General features: G+C 42.9%; 1 protein-coding gene across 12 annotated transcripts in view; it reads left to right on the top strand.

Annotated features, from left to right (window-relative positions):
* PKP4 (plakophilin 4) overlaps window positions 1-23946 on the top strand; it is a 471364-nt gene that overhangs the window by 333261 nt on the left and 114157 nt on the right. For 10 of the 12 annotated variants that reach the window (XM_068245730.1, XM_068245731.1, XM_068245732.1 and 7 more), the window contains one exon: window positions 10000-10191. The exons of the other annotated variants lie outside the window; for them this stretch is intronic. In XM_068245730.1, the coding sequence (XP_068101831.1) occupies window positions 10000-10191 (192 nt within the window). The remainder of the gene's footprint in view (window positions 1-9999; window positions 10192-23946) is intronic. 12 annotated transcript variants of the gene reach the window in all.

Below are 23946 nucleotides of genomic sequence, written 5' to 3'. Positions count from 1 at the left end.
CATGTGTGGGTTGTTGGTTTAGGTTGTTTTTATAAAATGTAATTGTATATTCTCTTCTGGTGCATGATTAGCACTTTTACTGCATCTTTGTGATGTTCCATTTCTTAAATATTCCCTCTTCCTCTGTGAAGACCAGCAGCAAATCTACATTGAGGAAGAAGGGATACCTAAAGAAAGAGACTTCACAGAGACAAAGGTAGGTAGTTAATTATGTGTAATAGGAAAATAATGTGTACTTTGTTTGATGCCCCATTTCTCAGGTATTCCTACTTCCTCCCTGTAGGCTAGCAGGAAGTGGGAATATCTGCAGAATGGGACTTCACAGACGCTAAACAAATGTAATCATGATTCAAAGGAGAATATACAATACCATTATGTAAATAAGATACCCAGAATTCAGGTCCATCTAAAGGTGTGTACACACGTCCAACTCTACCCCTGATTGTGATTTAAACTGGTCATTTGAACAATTTGAAGTGCAAACAAGAAGTCGTTCAAATGTCATGTACACACTGAACAACAAAACGACTAATATGCTAATTTACATGTCATTTAACCAACTTGATAAAGTACAATAGACTGGATTGAACAATGGACTAGATTAAATGACTTATCAAACGACTTGTTGTTTGAACGTCTGTTAGTTGGACAAATGACTAAAAGATGACTGTTGTACACATGTACGGACCTAATGCTGGGTACACACGGTACAATTTTCAGTGCGATTTTCCAACCCGATCGTTTTTTTTCCCGCTCAAGTCTCAGCTTGACTCTCTTATCTTCGCTCGTTTTTCTTATCTTTTTCCATTCTCTTCTATGAGAAATCGAGCGCAGAATCGATCGGGAGTAATATCGGACATGAGGGATTTTATCAATCGGATGGATCTACCGCACGGAAAATCGTACCTTGTGAACCCAGCATTTCAGTCGTTTGAACGACAGTTGTTCCAACGAATCCACTGAGCAGATTAAGGAAACCCTCTGTTATCAGTCGCTCAACCGTGTGTACACACGTCCAACTTGTCATTCAAACGACAAGTTGTTCAAAAAAGATGGACGGGTGTACGTACCTTAACCCAAAATCAAACCTCTATGCTCTACCCTATCACTGCCGTCACTGAGTCTATCTGTATAAGTCACGGTACTTCAGCCAGGTCTATGTTTTTAAGTCTGGATGTCTGTCTAGGTTAAGGTGGGCAAACATTACACATTTTTAATCATTTAGACATTTGATGTATGAAAAAAATGATTAAACCAACAATCTATTCTCAGATCATTTTTGATCAGTATATCAAGAAACATTAATTAAGAAACGCCATTGTTTTCTTGATTAGACCGGGTGGGCTCAGAGGTCACCTACCAGTCATCCACAGCCACATAGCTTTGCACACAGCATGGAGAGGTGCAAGGATGGTAGCACGGCGTTATCAAATCCGAGACAATAAAATGGCTTTCAATTCTGGTAGCTATGTGAGTTAATTTTTTATTTTTTTTAGGTAAATACCTCATGAGGTATTTTCCTCCCTTTTTTTTCTCCATTTTGAAACATGAGGTAAAACATGAGAAAAATACATAAAGTAAGGTAAAACATGAGGTATCTCAGTGGTAAGCATGCAGTAAATAAATAGTAGTCTTGTCTTCCATAAGTTAGGATAGTCTTTGAAAGTTTTTGGTTTTTTTTTGGGGGGGGGGGGGGTGTATTTGATTATGTAGCAACTATGAAAATTATATTTATAGGCATCCCTTATTTTAAAAAAAAAATCCAGTAAATATTTGGAGTTTTATTTCTACTATTCTTTTCTATTATACAGCCTGAATAGAAAAGCCACTAAAACAGCAATACGAACTCCACTAAAAACTGCAAAATGCATACAAATTGACTTTACCTCCAGATACAAAAAGGTCTTAAACTGATCGGTAAATTATGTGCTAACATGCCCCCTAATTTCCATGAGAATTGCTATTTTCAGTAAAAAATAATGCAAATTACCTCATGAATTGCCTCATAATTTACCTCCGGAGGTAAAACATGACTAAAACCTACCAGAATTGCTAAATGTCATTCCATTATGAGGTAAATTACCTCACATGAGGTAATTTGTTTTATAACCCTACCAGAATTGAGGCCACTATCTAATAGAGCAGGTAAAGGATCAACATAGGGGAGATATCTGGAAGCCTATAAGTGTATGGCCAGCTTTATCACGAGTGGTGGTCGATTTGGCCACATCAACTGGCCACCTTAAGTTTTATTTTTATCTCCCTGGAATGCAGCTTTACCTTTGCCACAATTATGGAGTGTTACATAAAGAACGTTCTGCTTCTTAATGAGGTCATATGGACAATTAGCTCCTAAATAGCGTTCCTAGGCGAGTGACCAGAGTTTGGCTAGAACTTGCTGTGTAAGGCCTTTTCCTGCACTAAAGGAAACTTGATGATTAGGAGTCTGTGCGGTTCCTCAGAATGTCATTCCGCATTCCGTCCAACCTCCCCGTTTTGTGCCTCGGGCACTAATGTACAGTATTTTCAGATCATAGCATCTTGCCTTGATGAAACAATTATCCAGAAATTTCAGATCAGAAAAATCATGCCAGGTGGGAACAGCAATTATCAATAACAAATTGCCCAATTTTCACTTGCTGTTTTTTCGCGTAATTGCTTTTAGATGAATAGTATTCTCACTTGAGGAAATAATTTGCAATAAGGTAGCTCGGAATAGATGTTTAAATGGAGAGTCCACACACACGTATAGCAATACCTCTGCAGTATGCCCTGGAAGATCACGAGAGATGGGAGAAATTGACGTTTTTATAGTTGAATGTGATTTCTTGTCATTTTTTTTTCTCTCCTTTATTGAGCAGTAGCCTTTCAGCTACTTAAATACACCGACTTCAATCTCAAATGTTTTTTTTTTTTTTTTTTAGCCCTGTGGAGGCAGAGATTGTGGTCTATGTACAGTATAAGATCCTTGATTGGCTAATGTTGACTATATTTCTTTTAAAGTCTCTGGTCAAGAGCTCCCTCATTAGCCATTTCCTGCAGCACAGACTTGCAGTGTGCTAGGTTGCAGTCTCTTCCACAAGTCCTGTCTGTGCCCCGCCCCCTTGTAGTTTGCACAGCGTGATGATGAAACAAACGTGATTGTTTTAAAACAAGATCCTTTGCTGTGGCAGCCTTGTTACATATTGGGTCTTCTGATTACTAAAGGCCCATACCCATGGGAAGGAAAAATTAAGCAAAAAAGTGCTGCCATGTTCTCTGTAAAAAGTTCAGCTTTATAACAAGTGTGCAGCCAGATAAATCTTTAACCAGTTCGGTTTCCCGCACCCAGGCATCCCTGTAACAAAAACAAGTATATACCTTATAACAACTGCAGCCAGCTATCTCTATTACCAGCTCAGTCTGCTGCTCCCAGGTATCCCTGTTATAAGAGCAGCCGTATTCCCATATAACAAGTGCAGTCAGCTAGCTCTATAAGCAGTTCAGTCCACTGAACCCTGATATCCTTGGAACAAGAGCAGGCATATATCATATAACAAGTGCAGCCAGCTAGCTCTATAACCACTTGATTTTTGGTGCCCGTGCTCGTGACCGTAATTTAACAGGCACTTATATTGACCTGAGGAAGCGGGCCAAGACCCGTGAAACGCGTTGTCTTTTAAAACCGTGCTTGAATAAACCGTACCTTATAAACTCTCCTTATTGTCTGTGATTTGCATCTGGAGAGGTAAGATACCTCCTCTGTCTAATTTTTATTTTTCATGCAACTGATATCCTACGAATGCCTCCACCCCTCAGTATAGCTCTGACTGGCTCAGTCCTGTAACAGCTGCACCCAGGTATTCCTGTAACAGAAGCAGGTATATCCCATATAACTAGTTCAGTCATCCTCATCATATAAAAGTGCAGCATATTTAATTACACTTCACCAGCTGCTTAGTCTGGGTGTTGATTGCACTGTGCGATACACAGATAGTCATGGGGGGAACTGATAACCATACCTATGAAATATATAAATATATCTAGCCACAGGAAAGCTTTTTAAGGTCAGTCTCACTTTAACCTCGACAAAGTAAAAAGTCTGCCTTGATGCATTATCATGATTCTCCTAAATGCGTTTCTCTAGACAAATCCAACTATACACGTCTTAGAATTGTTTTAACCTTTTCCAGAGACGCGCCGCTAATGTCATGTTTTATTTATCCAGCTGAATGTAAATTGGACGCTTGCAGGATAATTTAGAGATGTTCTCCCGATCCTAATAACGTTATTTGAAGCTCCTTCTTGTTCTGGGACTCTGAAGTATGAAATAATAATGTGCGGCAAACACTGAGGAAGAGAACACCCAAGTGCATTAACCCATTAGTGAGCCACAGTAACAAGTGTATAATAATCTCATGGCCTGAAGCTGAACTCCATGATCTTACATTTATATAAAGTATGTTACACACCAGTAAGACTAGCCACAGTCCTTATTAAGCATTTTAAATGTAACTTTAGTTTCTCAGAATGCTTCAAATTGGACTGTTTATTATTTACCCTTTTGGGATGGACGTCCAGCAGGTTTAGGGGAAGGATAATGGGCTGACATCACGTAATGCACAGCTTAAAGAGGAACTCCAGTAAAAATGTTATTAAAAAAAAGGTGCTTCATTTTTACAATAATTATGTATAAAAGAGTTGGTCAGTGTTTGCCCATTGTGAAAGCTTTCCTCTCCCTGATTTACATTCTGACATTTATCACATGGTGACATTTTTACTGCTGGCAGGTGATGTCAGTGGAAGTAGCTGCTGCTTGCTTTTTTGGCAGTTGGAAACAGCTGTAAACAGCTATTTCCCACAATGCAACTGGGTTCACAGACAGGAAACTTCCAGGGCCATGGTCCTCACAGTTTCCTTTGGGAGGGGTTTCACCACAATATCAGCCATCAATTCGGAGAGTGTCAGTTCTACCGGCACTATGAGATATACAGTCCTATCACTGGAAGCAGGAGGTAACAAACATCCAGACGCCACCTTGATTAGAAAAACTGCGTGCTCATGATGCTATTAGCAGATGTATACAACATGGATCATTGGAGAAAAGAAACAAGTTCCATCAGGCACTGCTGTTGATTTGTATTTATTTGAAATTCCAGCGTGATGTGAATCACAATATGTGAATACCTTGTATTCAAAAGGCAGGTGCATAAGTCATGAGCAAACAACTTGTGCTATGATGACAGAGTCAATATTTCGACATAAGATAATGTCCTACCATATCAGAAGGTGGCGGTGGTGGGTGCAGGGCAAAAACGATAGCCTAATGGCCGTTTTGCACAGCGGTGCTTCTTCCGAGGCTGATCCACCACAATATCAGCCATACAGAGCCCCCTGATGATCCGTTTGTGAAAAGGAATAAATTTCTCATGTAAAAGGGGGTATCCGCTACTGATTGGGATGAAGTTCAATTCTTGGTTACGGTTTCTCTTTAAAGAGGAACTGTAGTGAAAATAACAATTAATAAAATTGCTTATTGTTTGCAATATTAATTTATAGATTATTTAGTCAGTGTTTGCCCATTGTAAAATATTTCCTCTCCCTGATCTGCATTCTGAAATGTATCGCTGGTGAGGACATCTTTCGTTCTGCCAGGTGATCTGTACGGAATGTTCGTTACTGAGAGTTTTATGCGCAGAAAGAGATGTTGCTTGCTTGGCAGTTGGAAAAGGCTATTATTTCTCACAATGCAATGAGGTTCACAGAGAGCAAACTGTCAGGAACATGGCCATGACATCACACTGTGGGAGGGGTTTCACCACAATATCAGCCACACAGGGACAACTCCTCCGCTCCCCTCCCCAATGATCTATTTGATAAAAAGTAAAGATTTCTCGTGGGAAAGCGGGTATCACCTACTGATTGGGATGATGATCAATCCATGGTTATAGTTCCTCTATAATCCCACATGGGGTGTTTGAGACGGTTAGAAATCAGAGCGGTCTCCTGGAGGAGTAGAACACCATTCCCAAATGGTTCTAGCACTCTTATGACTCAACAGATGACAGAGAGTCGCACATAAAGCACAAAGGTGTAATATTATCTTTCTTTTAGGAAACTCAAGGGCTAGGAACTGCAGGGCCGGAGCTACAATAGGAAAAAATGGGCAATTTCCCCAGAGCCTGTAGGCCCCCCATCTTAACTGTTGCTCCCCAGGGACTCTGCAGAGTCTGTTAAGTTGGGAGGTGATTGGGGGAGGGTCAGCAGCCAGTTCAGGGGCCCGGGAGGAAAATTTGGCTGCAACAAAGGGCCTTTAAAGGGACTCCGAGCAGTGCAGAAACTATGGAAAGATGCATATCATTTTAAAGCTCTCTTTCTCCTCTTTCCAATGATATATAAACCACCACCCTACGGCTTTTAGTTTTCGCTATTTTCGCGATTGAAATTGCCGCGACCGCGATTTCGATCGCGAAAATAGAGAAAACTAAAAGGCGTAGGGCAACGATTTAGGTGTCGTCAGAAAGAGGAGAAAGAGAGCTTTAAAATGATATCCATCAAGCCATAGTTATATTGTATTACACAGGACGACACTTTCCCCAGTGTCAGCAGCTCCATTCTGCTGAATGCAGCTGCTGACTTTGACAAAAAGTTGCCCTGTGTAATACAATATAACTATGGCTTGATGGATATCATTTTAAAGCTCACTTTCTCCTCTTTCTGACGACACCTACATCGTTGCCCTACGCCTTTTAGTTTTCTCTATTTTCGCGATCGAAATCGCGGCCGCAGCAATTTCAATCGCGAAAATAGCGAAAACTAAAAGGCATAGGGTGGCGGTTTATATATCATTGGAAAGAGGAGAAAGAGAGCTTTAAAATGATGTGCATCTTTCCATAGTTTCTACACTGCTCGGAGTCCCTTTAATGAATTTGTTTGGTCGGGGGGTGTCTGTTGGGGGGCCCCCTGGCTAATTTTGCCCTAGGGCCCAATTGTTACTTGAACCGGCCCTGAGGAACTGAATGCTTTACCTGTAGAATTATCAATGCTAATTTTCTTTTTAATGATAAAAGACATGCATTCTGCAGAATGCACTAATGCAGATATAGACAGGGAGCAGCAGGCAGTCTCTGGAGAGGTTTTCACAAAAGGCTGCAATGTGAGGATACTGTGGTGACTTTGACTGCTGTGCTCCGCCTGTATTTGAATTTATTGTAAACACTGCCCACTAAACACATGCAATGGCAAACCTCCAACACCGCGGTGGCTGTTCAGGGCACATGCGGAAGCACACCAGGAGCGAGATGAAAGACAGGCGCTCTCATTCCTGTAACAAACCATTGGCTGGCCAGAATAGGAGCGAGAACGGTTGTCTCTCGTTTCTCCTACTATATTGCTACAGCAGCCACATGCTTTACAAAGTGTAGTTGGGTGGGGGAGCCTTCAAATAGATTAATCCACTCAGTTCTTCCCTCACTGGCATCGCAGACTCTTCCTCATTGTGACGCTGTCAGTAATCTTCTCAGGACGCCGTCTTGAAGATGCGTTTGGCAAACCACACACAACATAGTGATATAATTTACTGTCTCTTTTAGTATGCTAGTTGCTTTATTCATTAATGGTGTTCACCAAAAAATGATTAGCTTGGTAGTTATCCTTAAAGTGAGCTTAAAATAATTTCAAATGGTGCTCCGATCAATAATGCTACTTTTTACCTCTATGTTGAAACACTACGATTAATTAAGCTGTAATGAAACCAATGTTAAGTCACTTCAATTCTCCAGCCTTAGAGGGTTTTTTTGTGCAAGCATTTGCCTACATCTCCAGGTTGCTTGTGAATGGTGGTGCAATGTAAGTCTTGGCTATCTCACACAGGCATTTCCCTTGCCAGCTACACTAGCGGGAATTTGCCCAGCTGCAATCTCATTAACATCAGAGATGCCGGCAATGAAGTTTTACTGCTGCTAGCCAAAATGCTACTGACGTTCAGAGTTCTTCACAGCGTTTAATGCAATGAGACAGTTGTCTGCTAGAGCTGTGTTGTTTGTGAGAAATTACCTCATCTGAGAACTTAGGAAGTATAATGAGAATAGAGAATGCTCATTCCTTTAGAAGTTTCCAGTAGCTGGCACCAGATGATCCAATATATCTAACTTTTATGTCAATATGGTATATTTTATGGATTCTATTGACCATTTTTAGTGTGGGGAAGTTATACTGCTTTCAGGTGAAATATGAGGATACATGCAAGGAATGCGCAGGAAGACTAATCTTATGGACAAGGGTTGATGTTAGATTGTTTAATACTATCCAGTATACCCAGGACATTTTCTGGCCGTTTTGGCACCCAAGGCAAGTTAGCTGTTGCCTGCCCTTCACCTCCTAAACGTATAAATAAGACTAGTCTGTAAAGGATATACGTATTATTAGCAGGCCAGATACACCTCACTGGCTCCAGTTCACTCAACCCACATTACAAACCCTTCCTATAGATGTGAAGAGAGTTGTGTAGCCACTGTTTGTGTGAAGCCTGGGTCTTCACAGGTCAGAGGGGATATAGTCCTAGAAATTCAAATAATAAAGACCAAATCAAAACAACAAACACCTCAACTAGCTCATGAAAAGTACCTGCCGGTAGTGTTACGCTATTCAGGTACCATTTGTTATGTTCATCCTTATTGCCTATTTAGGTGTTAACATTACGTTCATCCTTGCCCTAATGGAACTAGCAGTTGTGCATCAGAATTGCATAAAGAACAGTCCGCTAAAAATAGCTCCTTGGTGCCTCCCTCAAGTAGCTGTCACCCCAGGCATTTGCCTTGCTTGTCTATGCCTAAAAACATTTCTGACTACACCTGAAACGTTGTATCGTGTAGGTGTATAGTACACGTGTTATGTATATTTTTGTTTCAACCTTGTGCTCAAGTTAATTGCCCCCTTTCCTTAGGAATGAATTGACAACACTCCAGAGCAGAGCCATAACTGCATATGCCAATCTTTATTAATGATATTGACTTAGTGTTTGAGGTTACATTTTGATCAGTCTGTAATGTGTATTTTTGTGAGCTGAGCAGTGCCTCCTTAAAGAGAGTCTGAAGCCTTACAAAAATCCTTTTTTTATTTGACATTTATGTTAAGCAACATGTGCAGAGCTAAAACACTGCATTCCCGTGACAGAACGTTATAATTAAACCCCCCAAATCACTGGGGCAAAATTTGGGGCTCCTTCCTGGTAGAAGCAGAGCTTTGTGTAGTAGCTATGTCTCTACTCGTGTCAATCTCCATGAATCTCCGCCTCCTCCCGTCCCTCTGTCTTCTTTCACTGAGAGGGGCAGGGAGAGGCAGAGATTGACGCGACTGGAGGCAGACCTACAGCACTAAGCTCTGCCTCCCCGGGAAGGAAAAACCACGACCTGGAAATTCGAGGAATTTGGCCCGGGATTTGGGGGGTGTAATTGCATCGTCTGTCACGGGAATGTAGCGTATTAGCTATGCACATATTGCTGACCATAAATGTCAAATAAAAAGAGGATTTTTGTAAGGCTCAGACTCTCTTTAATAAAATCAGATGCCACCAGTGGAGCGGGGGGGAGGGGGGTCTCTGCTGCCCTCTTTTGATCTTTAGGGGTAGGGAGAGAAAGCCCAATCCACTCAATAATTTACTGCGCCTCCCAGAGCCAAGAATACTATGAAAGGGTTATTAAAGAACTGAACAGATTAGTAATCTGCTGTGAAACAAGTTCTAATAAGGTAACAAGTACAGTATAATAAACAGGGAATTAGCAGTAGCTATAAAAAATAATGAAATATTTAAACTGAAGATAAAAAGCAAACTGATACACATAAAATACTAGTGTTAACATCTGACAAAAAAAAAAAAAAATCTTATTGCTCAGGTAGCATCCCTTTAATAGTCAGGATGACACTTTGACAGCAGGGTGTGATAACGGCACATGATTGGTCACATTTAGGAAACGCTGCAATATAAGAATGATTTTCTAATTGTGTCTTTCCACTTTTTAGGCCTGAGAAGCTCTTATGCAAGTCAGCATAGCCAGTTGGGCCAGGACCTGCGTTCAGCTGTATCCCCCGACTTACAGATTACCCCAATATACGAGGGCAGGACATATTACAGTCCAGTCTATCGCAATCCAAACCATGGGACAATTGAGCTGCGGCAAGGTTCTCAGACGGCAATTTACCGCACTGGCTCAGGTGCGTATACTGCTCAGGGTGCCTTTGCTGCTATTTTTATGAGTAAAATAGTCATTTCTTTAATGATTCCTGTACTTTGACATTTTCTTTATAGATTTTAAAGTAGCCCCCTAGTCATTAATGCAAATATATGTACCCTATTAAGGAGGCAGAAGGCAGCAGAGTCCTGTTGTTGACAGACATTTGCAGGGTAGAGTTCTGTCTGCCACTGATTTCACCCTCAGATTTCTTCCCCAGAAATACGGCAGCCTGTTTTTAGTTCCTTGACTTGAGGGAAATCCACTGGCTCATATGCGATTAGCAAGTAATCAGATTTTTTTCTGTGTGGTGTTAGTGTAGTTAGAACAAGTGACTGGGGTGAATGCAAGGGCTAAATGCAATATTTGGGGCCGCTATTGAAGCTTTCCACATGCAAAATGTTTTTAAAGTATACTTGTATGCAGAACTCGCCACTTTTTAGTTTGGAATAATTAGGGATACTATACAAACGTTTTTTTCAGGATTTTATTGCTGCATATGTCCCAATTATAAAGACTCCCCCTCCCAGGCAGAAAGCAAAGGTAAAACTCTAAGGAGGATGCACTATACACTAAAAACCTTGAAAGATGTTCTGCTTCTGTTTATTTAAAACTTGAGTTCTATTTAGGGCCTTTTTGCACTCTGGTGCCGTGCCTATGTCCAAATCGGACACGGCACTCGTGCTGCTGCATAGCCGCAGCCAAATTGCTGTAGCCGTGCATAGGGATTCGGAAGCATGCTGCAGGAAACTGCAACATGCAGTCCAGAATCACACCAGCATGCAATTCAGACAGCAAGCCATTGATGGAACAGGCAGCGTTTCCCTGTGTGACTTGGTGCGGGGAAACACCGCGTATTCCGCTGTAGAGGAAGCGGGCCCTTAAAGCTGAAACAGATGGGTTGATTTTGTGGTGACTAGTGGACCAAGAATCTTTAGGTTCTTTAGTTTACTTGAGCACAAGTATGGCTTAGCACAGTGATGGCTAACCTTGGCACTCCAGCTGTGGTGGAACTACAAGTCTCATGAGGCATTGCAGTACTCTGACAGCTCTAAGCATAACTCGGGGAGGCAGAGGCATGATGGGATTTGTAGTTTTGTCACAGCTGGAGCACCAAGGTTAGCCATCACAGGCTTAGCATGTCTGTGGTTAGTTCTTCTTTATTGGCAGCAACTACAGACTGCCAAACCTGGGCAGGGCACTGCAGCCTTGTCTTGTGAAGCAAGCACTGCAGAGCGTGTGGTACGAGCGGCACAGAATGCATCCTTACCATTGGTAAGCATTCAGGGCTGGCGGTACCATAGAGGCAAAGGCCTCAGAGCTTGTAGTGGCCCCCAGTGGCTACAAGAGGGGGGGAAAAATTCAAATCGGCCTTATAGTTTTTGAGAAAATCGATTTTAAAGTTTCAAAGGAAAAAAAAAATACACATTTAAAAACCTGCCGACTTTAATGGTTAATAGCAAATCCACCTTAAATGCTAGAAACGCTACATTTGCAGTATATGTTAAGGAGATCATTAGGAATAAGAGGAAAAGTTTTTTCAAAAAGACCTTATAGTTTTTGAGAAAATCGATTTTAAAGTTCCGAAGGAAAAAAGTATACTTTTAAATGCGGTAAATGTCACTTTTAGTAGTAAACCTAACGGTAGTGTAATTTTACATGCATCAAACGAAAGCGCAATAAATTTCCTGGGGGTCTATACGCAGCCGCAGCGCTTTGGCCAGGGATCGCTATACAGCCGCAATATGGCTGTATGAAGATCCCTGGCATTTTTTCCTATTTTCCCCCAAAAAAAATTATGTTTAGAGTGTGGGAATTTTTTTTTTTTTTTTTTTTTAATTATGTGGGGTCAACCCTCCTGAAACTTTTTAACCCCTTGTCCCCCATGCAGGCTGGGATAGCCAGAATGTGGAGCTCCGACCAATTGGGACTTCACACCCTGACTATACCAGCTGCAAAAAAGGTCCCCTAATGCCGATTTTTGTTCCGGGGTATATGTTGGGGGGCCCCCCAGGTTTATTTTGCCCTGGGGCCCCGTTGTTGCTTAAAGAGACTCTGTAACATTAAAAAGATCCCCTGGGGGGTACTCACCTCGGGTGGGGGAAGCCTCCGGATCCTAATGAGGCTTCCCACGCCGTCCTCTGTCTCACGGGGGTCTCGCCGCAGCCCTCCGAACAGCCGGCGACTGTGCCGACTGTCAGTTCAATATTTACCTTTGCTGGCTCCAGCGGGGGCGCTGTGGCGACTTTCGGCACGGAAATACCCGATCTCCGTCGGGTCCGCTCTACTGCGCAGGCGCCGGAAACTTGCGCCTGCGCAGTAGAGCAGACCCGACGGCGATCGGGTATTTCCGCCTACTTCGGCGCCGACAGCCGTCAGAGCGCCTGCGCAGGAGCCAGGAAGGTAAATATTACGTCACCGCTGCACGGAGGGCTGCAGTGAGACCCCTGACGGATGGAGGACGGCGTGGGAAGCCTCATTAGGATCCGGAGGCTTCCCCCACCCGAGGTGAGTACCCCCCAGGGGCCGTTTTGTCGTTACAGTTCCTATTTAAACCGGCCCTGTAAGCATTGTGTCAGTTTTATACAGGTTTACTATAAACAGGTATGAGCACTCTCTGTAAACAGTTTACTATCAGTATAAACACATACTGGTGTCTTAAAATGGATTTAAGATGAATAATGAAAGTTAATTGTGTTTTTGATCCAGGCCTGGTTTTGGAATGGTTTAAAGTTGAAGTACACCGATGATTCAGAGAATAGCTTTCAAGGAGAAATGATTTCTGGGTAATTTACATGGCAGATCTTCTAATTCTTCCTGTAAATGAAGGCCCGCTGGGTTTTTATAAGTTGCGGACGGCTTTGCTGACTTAGTACACCCACTCATAGACTGCCATAGGCAGCAGCTTTGTGAGCCAGGAGATGCTAGTTGTGGTCAGCCTGATAATGACCTATTACTATGTACAAGTAGGGAGAATTAAGGCAATACTGCAGAGGTGGATGCTGAGCAATTAAAACGAGGGGAAACAAAAAGTCTGAATTGATTAATGGACAGTCAATGTGATTGTATAATTACATGTGACCTTTTCACTCAATCGGCCATAATCTTTTATTAATCACTTCTTACACATGTATTAGCATAAATTGCCAATGAAAGGCGGCAGTGGAGATAAATACGTGTGATTAAAGAGAACCTGTTGTGGAGCTGGAACAGAGGTGGGAAGGGAAAGTGGGAATTGTGCTTGCCATTTTTCTATAGCAATGTATTCTTGTAAGAATGATTTTGCCTGCACAATTTTCCTTCATTTTTTAGTAATGTGGAACGTCTCTTTCAGCTTGATCATTTTATCAGAACGGAAAATGGGTGTGTGCGCGGCCATCCAAAGGGGTATTTTCAGTTACTTTCATTTGATAAAATGATTCAGTTGAAGACCAAAATGAAAAAAAAAATGTGCTTTGTGTGTGTGTAGTCACCTAATAATAATGTGTAGGAGGGAAAGTAGAATCAAATGCAACATCTCATGACTGTAGTGAAGTATCTGCTATTCTCCACCTATCTATTTCTTTGCACTTGAGGAGTCCCTGTGCACGTTGTAGAAGCACATATGGATTTAGATGAAATGGTGCTACAGGCAAGGCAGTTGTTTTGGCTCCGCTTTACAGGTCGTGTTATAATCTGAGATGGGAAAGGGTTAGAGAATGTGAGAGGTGGGCTCCATCTATTCCTATACTAAGCCTCCCCACATTCTCATTTTGGTGTAAGGACCCCAGTTTGAGGCAGGGATCACGCTTAAAGCGGGATTGCCATAAAAATCAAATTCCATTCTACTGGCCCGGTCAGGTTGGTGACCTCTGCGCATGAGTGCAGTCATGCCGCTCACTATAGCGCTCCCGTAGCTGGGAGCTTTCTGTGCACAGTATTGCTGCGCAGAACACACATGGCCACAGGATCGTGAGCAACACGACTGCACACGACGTGCAGAGGTTACGGAGTGGACTTCGGGAGACCGGCATTGACCGGAGCTGTGGCGAGAGACCCAGCTGAGTAGATCTGATTTTTTTTTTATTTATTTTTTTAAATATTCCCTGATGTTTTCTTAAAAGAGAATCTGTATTGTTAAAATCGCACAAAAGTAAACATACCAGTGCGTTAGGGGACATCTCCTATTACCCTCTGTCACAATTTCGCCGCTCCTCGCCGCATTAAAAGTGGTTAAAAGCAGTTTTTAAAAGTTTGTTTATAAACAAACAAAATGGCCACCAAAACAGGAAGTAGGTTGATGTACAGTATGTCCACACATAGAAAATACATCCATACACAAGGAGGCTGTATACAGCCATCCTTTTCTCAAGAGATCATTTGTGTGTTTCTTTCCCCCTGCAGAATCTCAAGCACTGAAGTTTCAGGCTGCTCTTTTCTTCCTGCAAACAGCTTTGCCCTTGTCTATAATTCCTCAGTATGTGAAAGCCCAGCCAGCACAGAGGATGATTTATCCAGCTTGTAAAAGATAAGAGAGAAGAGAGAAGCTGCTCTAATCTAAACAATACACAGGCAGTGTGCATAGAGGGGCCTGGAAGGGGGAGTTCATATCAGAACCACAACACTGAAGAACTTGGCAGCCTTCCAGACACAGGCTGACAAGTCTGACAGGGGAAAGATACATTGATTTATTACAGAGACTGTGATAGTAGAGCGTGCAGCAGTAAGCCAGAACACATTAGAATAGCTTTTGGAACTTGTAGGATGATAAAAAACAGGATGCAATTTTTGTTACGGAGTCTCTTTAAGGCTGGTTTCACAGTGGGACGTTACAGGCGCACGTTAGAGCAGCCTGTAACGCAGCCCACCGCACAGTAATGACAAATCAATGGGGCTGTTCACAGTGCCCACGTTGCGTTACATTGTAACGCTGCGTCACAAGACAACGTACTGCATGCAGTACTTTAGACGCGGCTGAGCCGCGTTAGACTGCTTGCACATGCTCAGTAATCTTGTGGAGGAGCGGAGAGCGGCCAAGCACATGGCTAATTAATATGCACTGCACTCAGTGACGTGCAGTGTTTACTTCCTGGAGCGGCCGCTCTGTGCGGCGATTGGCCGGCGGGACCACGTGATGCCGCATGCGCACAAGAGTGCGCATCACGGCATCACTGACGCCAGAGTGAGCTGCCCAACGCGGCTCACTCTGACGTTCAGATCCAGCACCACCAGGCGTTCCGTTAGGGGGACGTTATGCGACCTTAACGCCCCCTGTAACGCAACGTCCTGGTGTGAAATTAGCCTAAATACACTGCATGCAGCAGTTTTCTTGGGTTTGCGCCTTTTTATGATTTTTTTTGTTTGTTTCTACAAACCATCAAAAAATTAAGGCCTCGTTCACATCATTTAGCGCAGATGGCTGTGCGATCGGAACGCAACGCAACGCGTCCAATCGCACGCCATCTGCGCTCCTATGCGCTGCGCTGCAGATCCCATTCATTACAATGAATGGGATCTGCGCTGCGATTTCCAAAAATGCGTGCAGTACGCGATAGCGCAATCGTACTGCCACGCAGCGCATATGATGGGAACGGTAGAAGGGCTGTCTATGCCCTTCTACCGTTCTTGCGTGTCGCACACTATACGCGCTGCCAAAATGCGCACGGCAGCGCGTATAGTCTGAACGAGGCCTCAATCGCACTGTGAAATTACGGAAAGATCGCATGAAAATCGCACCAAGAAAACCCACTGGTTTAAAATAGAAAAATTGTAATCACAATGTGATTTGGGGTGTAAAAGTACAATGACTGCATACAGAGGTGGAGCTCAGTGCATGAATTGGCGAAGCTTAGAGGCCAGATTCACATCTAAAATTGCAAACCGATGGCGATTACCGCTAGCATTTTGCGGAAGTGATTTTTCCACGACACAGTAGCGTTTTAGAAGCGATCCCGACTAGCGGTTCTATGCATGCTAATTGTGATCGCTCAAGAATCACCGCCAAAACGTTGCAGGTAACGAGTATCTCTAATCGCAAAGCGCCCGCAATCGCAGCTGTGAGAGCACTGCCATTGGATAACATTTGCTATTCAGTTTTAAAACCCGCTAGCGTTTTGCGGTGAGCGGGAATCACGCGATTCCCTCTCAGATGTGCCCATTACCAGTGCGATATATATATATATATATATATATATATATATATATATATATATATATATATATATATATATATTTGTAAACGTGCCCATTAACAGTGCAATTTTCTTTCCTCTTAGTGAACATGCCCATTACCAGTGCAATCTGTTTTTTTTTTTGTTTTTTGTGAACGTGCCCATTACCAGTGCAATCATATCTACACCAGTTATGCTGATATCTATGAAAAATGTGCCACACTAATCGACCAAGATCGATTGGGCCCACCCGCTTCTCAGTTTTAATATAATACAATCTGAATGATCTGATCAAAACACAATCGGTCACACAAAATTGTAAACAAAATTGTACTTTTATTGCACACTGTTAAAGCAAACCATTAAAACATAATATTTGTCTATTATATCAAGGTTTACTATATACCAGGCATTCCTTACATATACTTATAATGGGGCTTGGCTGGAACCTGGACATTTAGTTTACTCTACTCTGTTTACAATTTCAGTGTTAATATCGTTATTTATATTAACGATATTATACTGTGCATGAATTCTTTTATCGGTAAAATCACATTTGACAAAACAGGAAGGGAATGCTATGTGACACCATGACTGTAATGTAAATGATAATGTAAAGAATGTAAATTCTGTGATTGGCTGATCATTTCATGCTGATATGTTACTTCTAATTCCTGCGTGAGATAAAACAGAAGTCACAAGTGATTCGTAATTATGATATTTTTGTAAGTCTCTGATTGGCTGGCCACAATCACATGTCACATTTGCTTCCTGGTTTATCCTACTTGGTTTTTTGATTTTGCCTATAGGAAAAATGGATTTCTAGCGCACAAGGGGAACAGGGAGTGCACAGAAATGTATTGCACTCTAGCGGCATTGTTTGTTTGGACAGCAGTGTTATTGCGGCTGTTCACAGTTTATCTCCCGGGCAGAGATTCCACATGAATTGATGTAGAATCAGTGCGATCAATGGCTGGCGGCTTTGTTTTGGGCACGGTAAAGCCATATGCCTGCAGCCCAGGACAGTGATGGAAGCCCAGGAGCCGGCCGGGGGATGATGAATGCGCTATAAACATGAGATGTGACCGTGTTACACCGCACAACAGTCATTTGTACTGGGCCTTTTGTATCAAACAATTACCAGAAGACCAGTAAATCAAGCTGCACTGATTAAATGAGGGCTCCGCGGTAAATGATTTAGGCTAATGCTTTGATGGACGTGAAGAAAACACAGTGTTGACAAGCCGCTGCACATAAAGCTTTGGCAGGAATTTTCTTGCAGCACAAAAACTTTGAGTGAACTTGGAATTTTCCACCTCTGCCTCGCTATGGCCGATAAATCCGACTGACGTTTAAGTTATCAAAGGAGCTCCTCCGGCCCTTCATATCAGAATATTAAAACAGAAACCTTTTCTGCAATGAAAAGTACATGTATTGTTTATTGTTCTTAACTCTCAAAATGATGGGGGGAAAATACGGTATATTAAATTTTTACAAAAAAAGGAATTAAAAAAAAAAGCCATGAAATATTAATACACTTGAAAAATGTCAGCACTGTGTAAATCCACGATACCGCGTATATTGGGCTATCGGTCAAGAAATTTAGGTCTGACTCACAGTGTAAGGGGAAGGAATTCAGACGTGAGTCAGACCAATATTGCTCCTCATAAAGCCAGGATGGAGGGATGGTCAATGAGATGCACTTAATTTCGAGCTGATGCAGTTACGCAAATTTTTTATGCAGCTGCAACATGAACCAATCAAATTCTGCTGATGTAACATTCGATTGGTCCATTTTCAAGCTGCATTAATTTGCTTAAACAATTTGCATAATCCTACATCAACTTGAAATTCTTTGCACCTCACTGACCATCACTATTGAGGTGGGGCTGCTTCTCTCTCCCCCTTCCTGCAGCGGCGGAGCATACTTTGATCCCCTTTAAGTCCCCCACCACTCACCAATGGGGGAGGGTGTCTCTCTACCTTCCCCCAATGTGTAATAACAAATGCAGAGCCGATGCTGCAGCGGAAGCCAAGTAACCTGCCAAGTCCTGCAAATATTTTATACAATCTGCTATGTCCATCCACATAGCCTTTTGTATCTATTGGTGACAATGGATTGCAAGGTAGTTCTGATTTGGGAAGGTTCTGGAGGTTGCTTTTTTTATTTTTGTCCTCTCTGGTTTCCATTGAAAGCACTAGTGAGAATGAGTGTAGTTTGTCTCTATAGACCAGTGATTGCTAACCTTGGCACTCCAGCTGTGGTGGAACTACAAGTCCCATGAGGCATTGCAATACTCTGACAGCTCTAAGCATAACTCGGGGAGGCAGAGGCATGATGGGATTTGTTATTTTTGACACAGCTGGATTGCCAAGGTTAGCCATCACTGCTATAGACTTTCATTGTGTAAGAGTATCCTCTGTCCAGATCAGTGGTGCAAGAAGGGACTTTGCGATTTGCTACCACAACAGAGACAATGAAAATGTTGAGGCGCATAACTATACTGTACTGCACCCCCCCCCCCCCAATCCCCCTGCAGTCCTCTGTTTGACCCCTCTGACTAGATCCCATAGATAACATAGAGTGCGTTGACATGTCCATTTATCCGCTTGTCTTCTATTTGGAAAACCGTCCGTTTCTACGCCTAGTGTGAACGTAGCCTTATACAGTCACTTGGGCCAATCATAAACAGTCTATTTGGCCAACAACAGAATGTGTCTTAGCAATTAGGTCTGGTTCACACATAAATATGCACATTTCCGGTCCAGTACTGTCCTGTCTTGTCAGTTTTGCATGATTTTTCTATCAGTTTTACCTGACTGGACTGGAAATGTCCACCTTTTATGTGTGGATACACCCATAGAAACGCATACAAAACTGATTAAAAAAAAAAACTTGTGACAGTGAGTGGCTCCCCCTAGGGGTCAGTAAGTTTGCAATTGACTGTAGCGCATCCCAATCCCTTTTTTTCGTTAAAAAAAAACCTGACAGGTCACCTTTTTATGTGGGCACCTTTTATGTATGAACATAGCCAAAGAAACTGATACCAAACTGACAGGACTGGAGCAGACTTTGTGAAGATTTATGAGTGAACACAGCCACACTCCAGCAGTGGCATAGCAATAGGGGATGCAGAGGTTGCGACCACACCGGGGCCCTTGAGTCAGCGTGGCCCCGAGGGGCCCTCCCTCAATCACAGTGTTATCTCTCTATTGGTCCTGTGCTGGTAATAATCACTTCTAAAGATACTTTAAATAGTAGTAATCCTTAACAAACTGTCCCCATCCCCTTGGCAGGTTTTGGTGCGCCGTATCAATTGTTATGTATAAAGCGCTTAGGGGGACCCAAAGTAAAACATGCCCTGGGGCCCACAGCTCCTTAGCTACGCCACTGTACTCCAGGCTTCATGAGTCTTCCAGGTTCCATATTCAGCCGCAGCCCAAGTTATCCGTCCATGACTCCATATAATGCCTTGCAGCTCCGTCCTCCTGCTATTTACAGCCGGGAGATTCATAATAAGGCAGAAGTCGCAATCGGGTTTTACAACACCGCATAAACTGTGAAATAAAATCGCCTTGAAAATCTCCTTTAATAACCGACAGTCTTAGTAAAGCTGCTCCGGCCTGACATGCCCATTAAAAAATAAAGACTTGTCTGCTGTTCTGTGGGCTGATCCTTGACCACTGTGGGAGCCTGTGCTGTATAAATGGCTCATATAGCAGCCTGGTCCGTCTCGTGTCTTGTCAGAGACAGGCCTCCCATTAGCCTTGCTGACCCCATGCAAATAACCTTCCCTATTAAACATCCATTAGGTGCTCCGGCGTGTAGCGGGCCTGTCAGCCCCAGCTCCGGTGCATCATAATGTGCTCTTATTACAGGATAGGAGACGTTCAATACATCTCTGTCTCGCCCCTCAGTGCTTTGCTGCTTTGCGTTATTACTGTGTTGTGCTATATTCATTCTGACCTTTAAGCGTTTAAATAACTTCAGACTGAATTCCATAGAGAGGTATATATTGCTGAAACACAACCGCCTAATAGACATATCTTAAAGGGGCACTATGGCAAAAAAAATTGTAACATTTAAAATATGGACAAACCTACCGTAGACAAATACATTTTTTCCAGAGTAAAATGAGCCATACGTTCCTTTTCTCCTATGTTGCTGTCACTTACAGTAGGTAGTAGAAATCTGAAAGAAGTGACAGCTTTTGGACTAGTCCATCTCTTCATAGGGTATTCTTAGCCAGGCTTTTGTTCTTTATAAAGATATTCCCTAAAAAATGGTTTAAACAATGATGCTGGCCAGCTTCCCTGCTCACTACACAGTTTTTTGGCAGCTGAACAGAGCAACTGCCATTCATTAAGTGCTTTTGAAAATGAATAAATCCCTGAAAATCCCCCATGAAGAGATGAACTAGTCCAAAACCTGTCGCTTCTGTCAGATTTCTACTACCTACTGTAAGTGACAGCAACATAGGAGAAAAGTAATTTTATGGCTCATTTTGCTCTGGGGAAAAAAGTACTTCGTGTTTGTTTGTTTGCACATATTTTACATTTTACAATTTTTCGTCATAGTGACCCTTTAAAGCTGGATTCCAGAATGCACTATATACTGCTGAAACTCCTTTGCCTGATATAAATAACTTATAGCTAAATTCCATAGAAAACTACATACAGCTGGACTCCCACCTCCCCACCCCCATCAAAAAGACTATTATCTTATTATTAATTAGTATTTGTGTAGCTGTGACACCTTCTGCAGCGCTTTACAGAGTACATAGTCTTGTCACTAATGGCCCGTTTGGCACGAATCTGCAGCGTTTCCACACAGGCAGGAGCAGGGCCACAAAGGCCATGGTTTTGAGTGGTTGCAGCCTAAGGGGGCACATAGACATAAAATGAGTGTTGCTTTATAATGAAAGAGAAGGCTGCAAATGTAGCAACACATTAAAATGAGAGTTGATGCCCAAGGGAGTTGTACATGAAAGAGAGGGGCTGCAGTGCATGGGTGTTACACATGGGAGAGGGGGCTGCAAATGGAATGGGAGGGGCGCTGTTACGCATGGACCAGGAGCCCCAACGTACTTGGCCTAGGGGTGAAAAAGTATAACTCCGACCTTGGGCAGGAGGGGTGGGGAAATTCTACCATCTAGATTGTACTGCTGTGCGAATCTGGACGGCATGCTGCAGACTTTAGCAGCACATAGCTGAATTATAGCCGTGTATGGCAGAGACAAAGGGAGCCCAAATGGTGCAGTACGTCACACTAAATAGATGAAATAAGAAATAGTATTTAATCCCATATTTGGGGGGGGGGGTCAGGGGTTAATATTATATATTTCCATTTGTATGTGCTGAGTTGCCTTTAAAGTACCCCTGAACCGGGTTGTAAATGATGTACTTTTTATACAGTTTAGTTTCTGGTGCTGTGACAATGCCCTCCCTTCATCGCCGCCTGTGTCCCCAGTTCTGCTCAGCCGAAATATTTGAGTAGAGCAGAACGTCGATGATGGGCGGGTAAGAAGTGGTCAGTACTTCCTCCTCTCTGCTCGTCACTATAGTGTACTAATATACACTGTTGTTCTGATCTTAATTACCACAAGGTCCTCAGATCAGGAACGATAAACTACAAATGGGGGGGTGGAGCTAAGGACAGGCAGAAAGGAGAAAGTACCGACAGTTCCTCCCCGCCCATCAAAGACTTAGTAGAGGGGGAGCTGGAGGGGGAGGAGCATGGTGCTGTGATGTATATCACTGCACCAGAAATTTAACCATCTAGATTGTTCAAAACCCCATTCAGGGGTACTTTAAGAAGTGAACAGCAGGGTCTGTGGTAGAGGCTTTGTTTAGCATAGCATCATCATGTTGCTCAGGCTGCTGCTTTCTAATTCTGTGCTGCAGGAAATGCATAGCTCCCGAGTCTTAACTGTCCATTTTTTTGGGGAGAGACAGGCCCTCTTTGGGAATTAAATCCCTCTGTCCCTCTTTCTTCCTCGTTTGTCACTCTTTCGGGTCTGATGTACAAATATTTGTAAATATATGTATTTTTCTACTGAAAAATGTTTTGAATTGTCTATAAAGTTTATGTTCAGCCTTTAAATTGATATTTTTCTAACTTTTAAGCCAGCGTGGTTTGCATGATAAAACATCTTTTACTTTTTAATTCTTTGTAAAAGAGGTGTGGCTGGGCGTGGCTAGAGGTTTGACATGGGCGTGTCTTAAACTGTCCCTCTTTCTTAACCTTAACTGAAAATGTTGGGAGGCATGGGAAATGGCTAATGAATGGCCTCCTGATCAGGTGCTTTAAAAGTACACTATGTGACATCAGTTAATCAATAAGCCTACCGTATAAACGGTTAATTATATAAACTCTGATTCTAACTTGTTGGTGGTTTCTGCTGGATTTTTCTAACACCTATACAGTTTCTTTCAGTTCTTGTGTGGCAAAGCGCAAACAGTTCAATGCTGTGGGTCAATAGATTTTCAACAGATTTCATGGTGCAATATGTGTGAGCTGTGTATGGAGGGATTCAATCCCTCTGTGATCCGATTTAGATCAGAGAGGGATCGATCTGGTTGCCACGTTGGATGGCAGTCTAACAGTGTATGGCCAGGTTAATTCAGTCACTAGGGTTTTTAGTGCTGGTTTTATCAATATTTCAAATAAAAAGGAACAAAAGAAAAATAACGTTCTGAATAGGATCAGTAGTATACACGTATGTGTTTATCTGTTCGTGCTACACATTGCTTCAGTTCACTTTAACCTGAAAAGGGATATGGAGGCTGCCATATTTATTTCCCTTTTTAACAATGCAGATTGCCTGGCTATCCTGCTGATCCTCTGCCTCTTATGGCCCATACTCACGGGCACCCTTTTTGGGCTGTCGCTAGCACACGGGAGCGTGTGCGCGACAGTTCGGCGACAGCTCGTCGCCAGGTCCCTCCGCGTACACACGCGGAAGAGGGATCAGCTGTGCGACGGAAGCTGTCGCCGACGTTCCTCTCCCCCCGCCGGAAGCTCCGTGTTGTGGATAGAGGTTGCTGTTGCTAGTCCGCATACTCACGCGGACTAGCGACAGTTGCGGCGAATTTGCGGCGGCAACTGTCGCCAGGCGATTGACCGCGCCAATCGCCCGGCGACAGCAGCGACAAGCGACGGTTCGGTGTGCACGCCAGTGTTGCGCCTCATACTCACGGGCGACCTGTCGCCACAACCCGCGCGCGCCGCGTGTTAAGGCAACAATTAAGCCCGTGAGTATGGACCATAATACTTTGCCAAAAACCCTGAACAAGCATGCAGATCAGAAATTTGACATGTTTGACTGCATTTGCTACACGCTTGTTTCAGGTGTGTGATTCACACATCCAAAGATGCATCAGATCCGCAAGATAGCCAGGCAACTGGTAATGTTTACAAGGAAATAAATATGGCAGCCTTCAGATCTCTCTCAGGTCAGTTGTACTTTAAGTTACACAGCATATTGTATCTAAGAGGTTGCGTATAATTTCCCCTGTGTATACAAATTCTGTAACCGTAACAGAAGCCAGCGTTGTCACTGTTATGCATTTGAAAGTTATATGAAACT

Source organism: Hyperolius riggenbachi, chromosome 7 (genome assembly GCF_040937935.1).
Source record: "Hyperolius riggenbachi isolate aHypRig1 chromosome 7, aHypRig1.pri, whole genome shotgun sequence".
Classification (NCBI taxonomy): Eukaryota; Metazoa; Chordata; class Amphibia; order Anura; family Hyperoliidae; genus Hyperolius; species Hyperolius riggenbachi.
The sequence above is the reverse complement of the archived record's forward strand: the minus strand, read 5'-3'. Positions and strand labels throughout refer to the sequence as shown.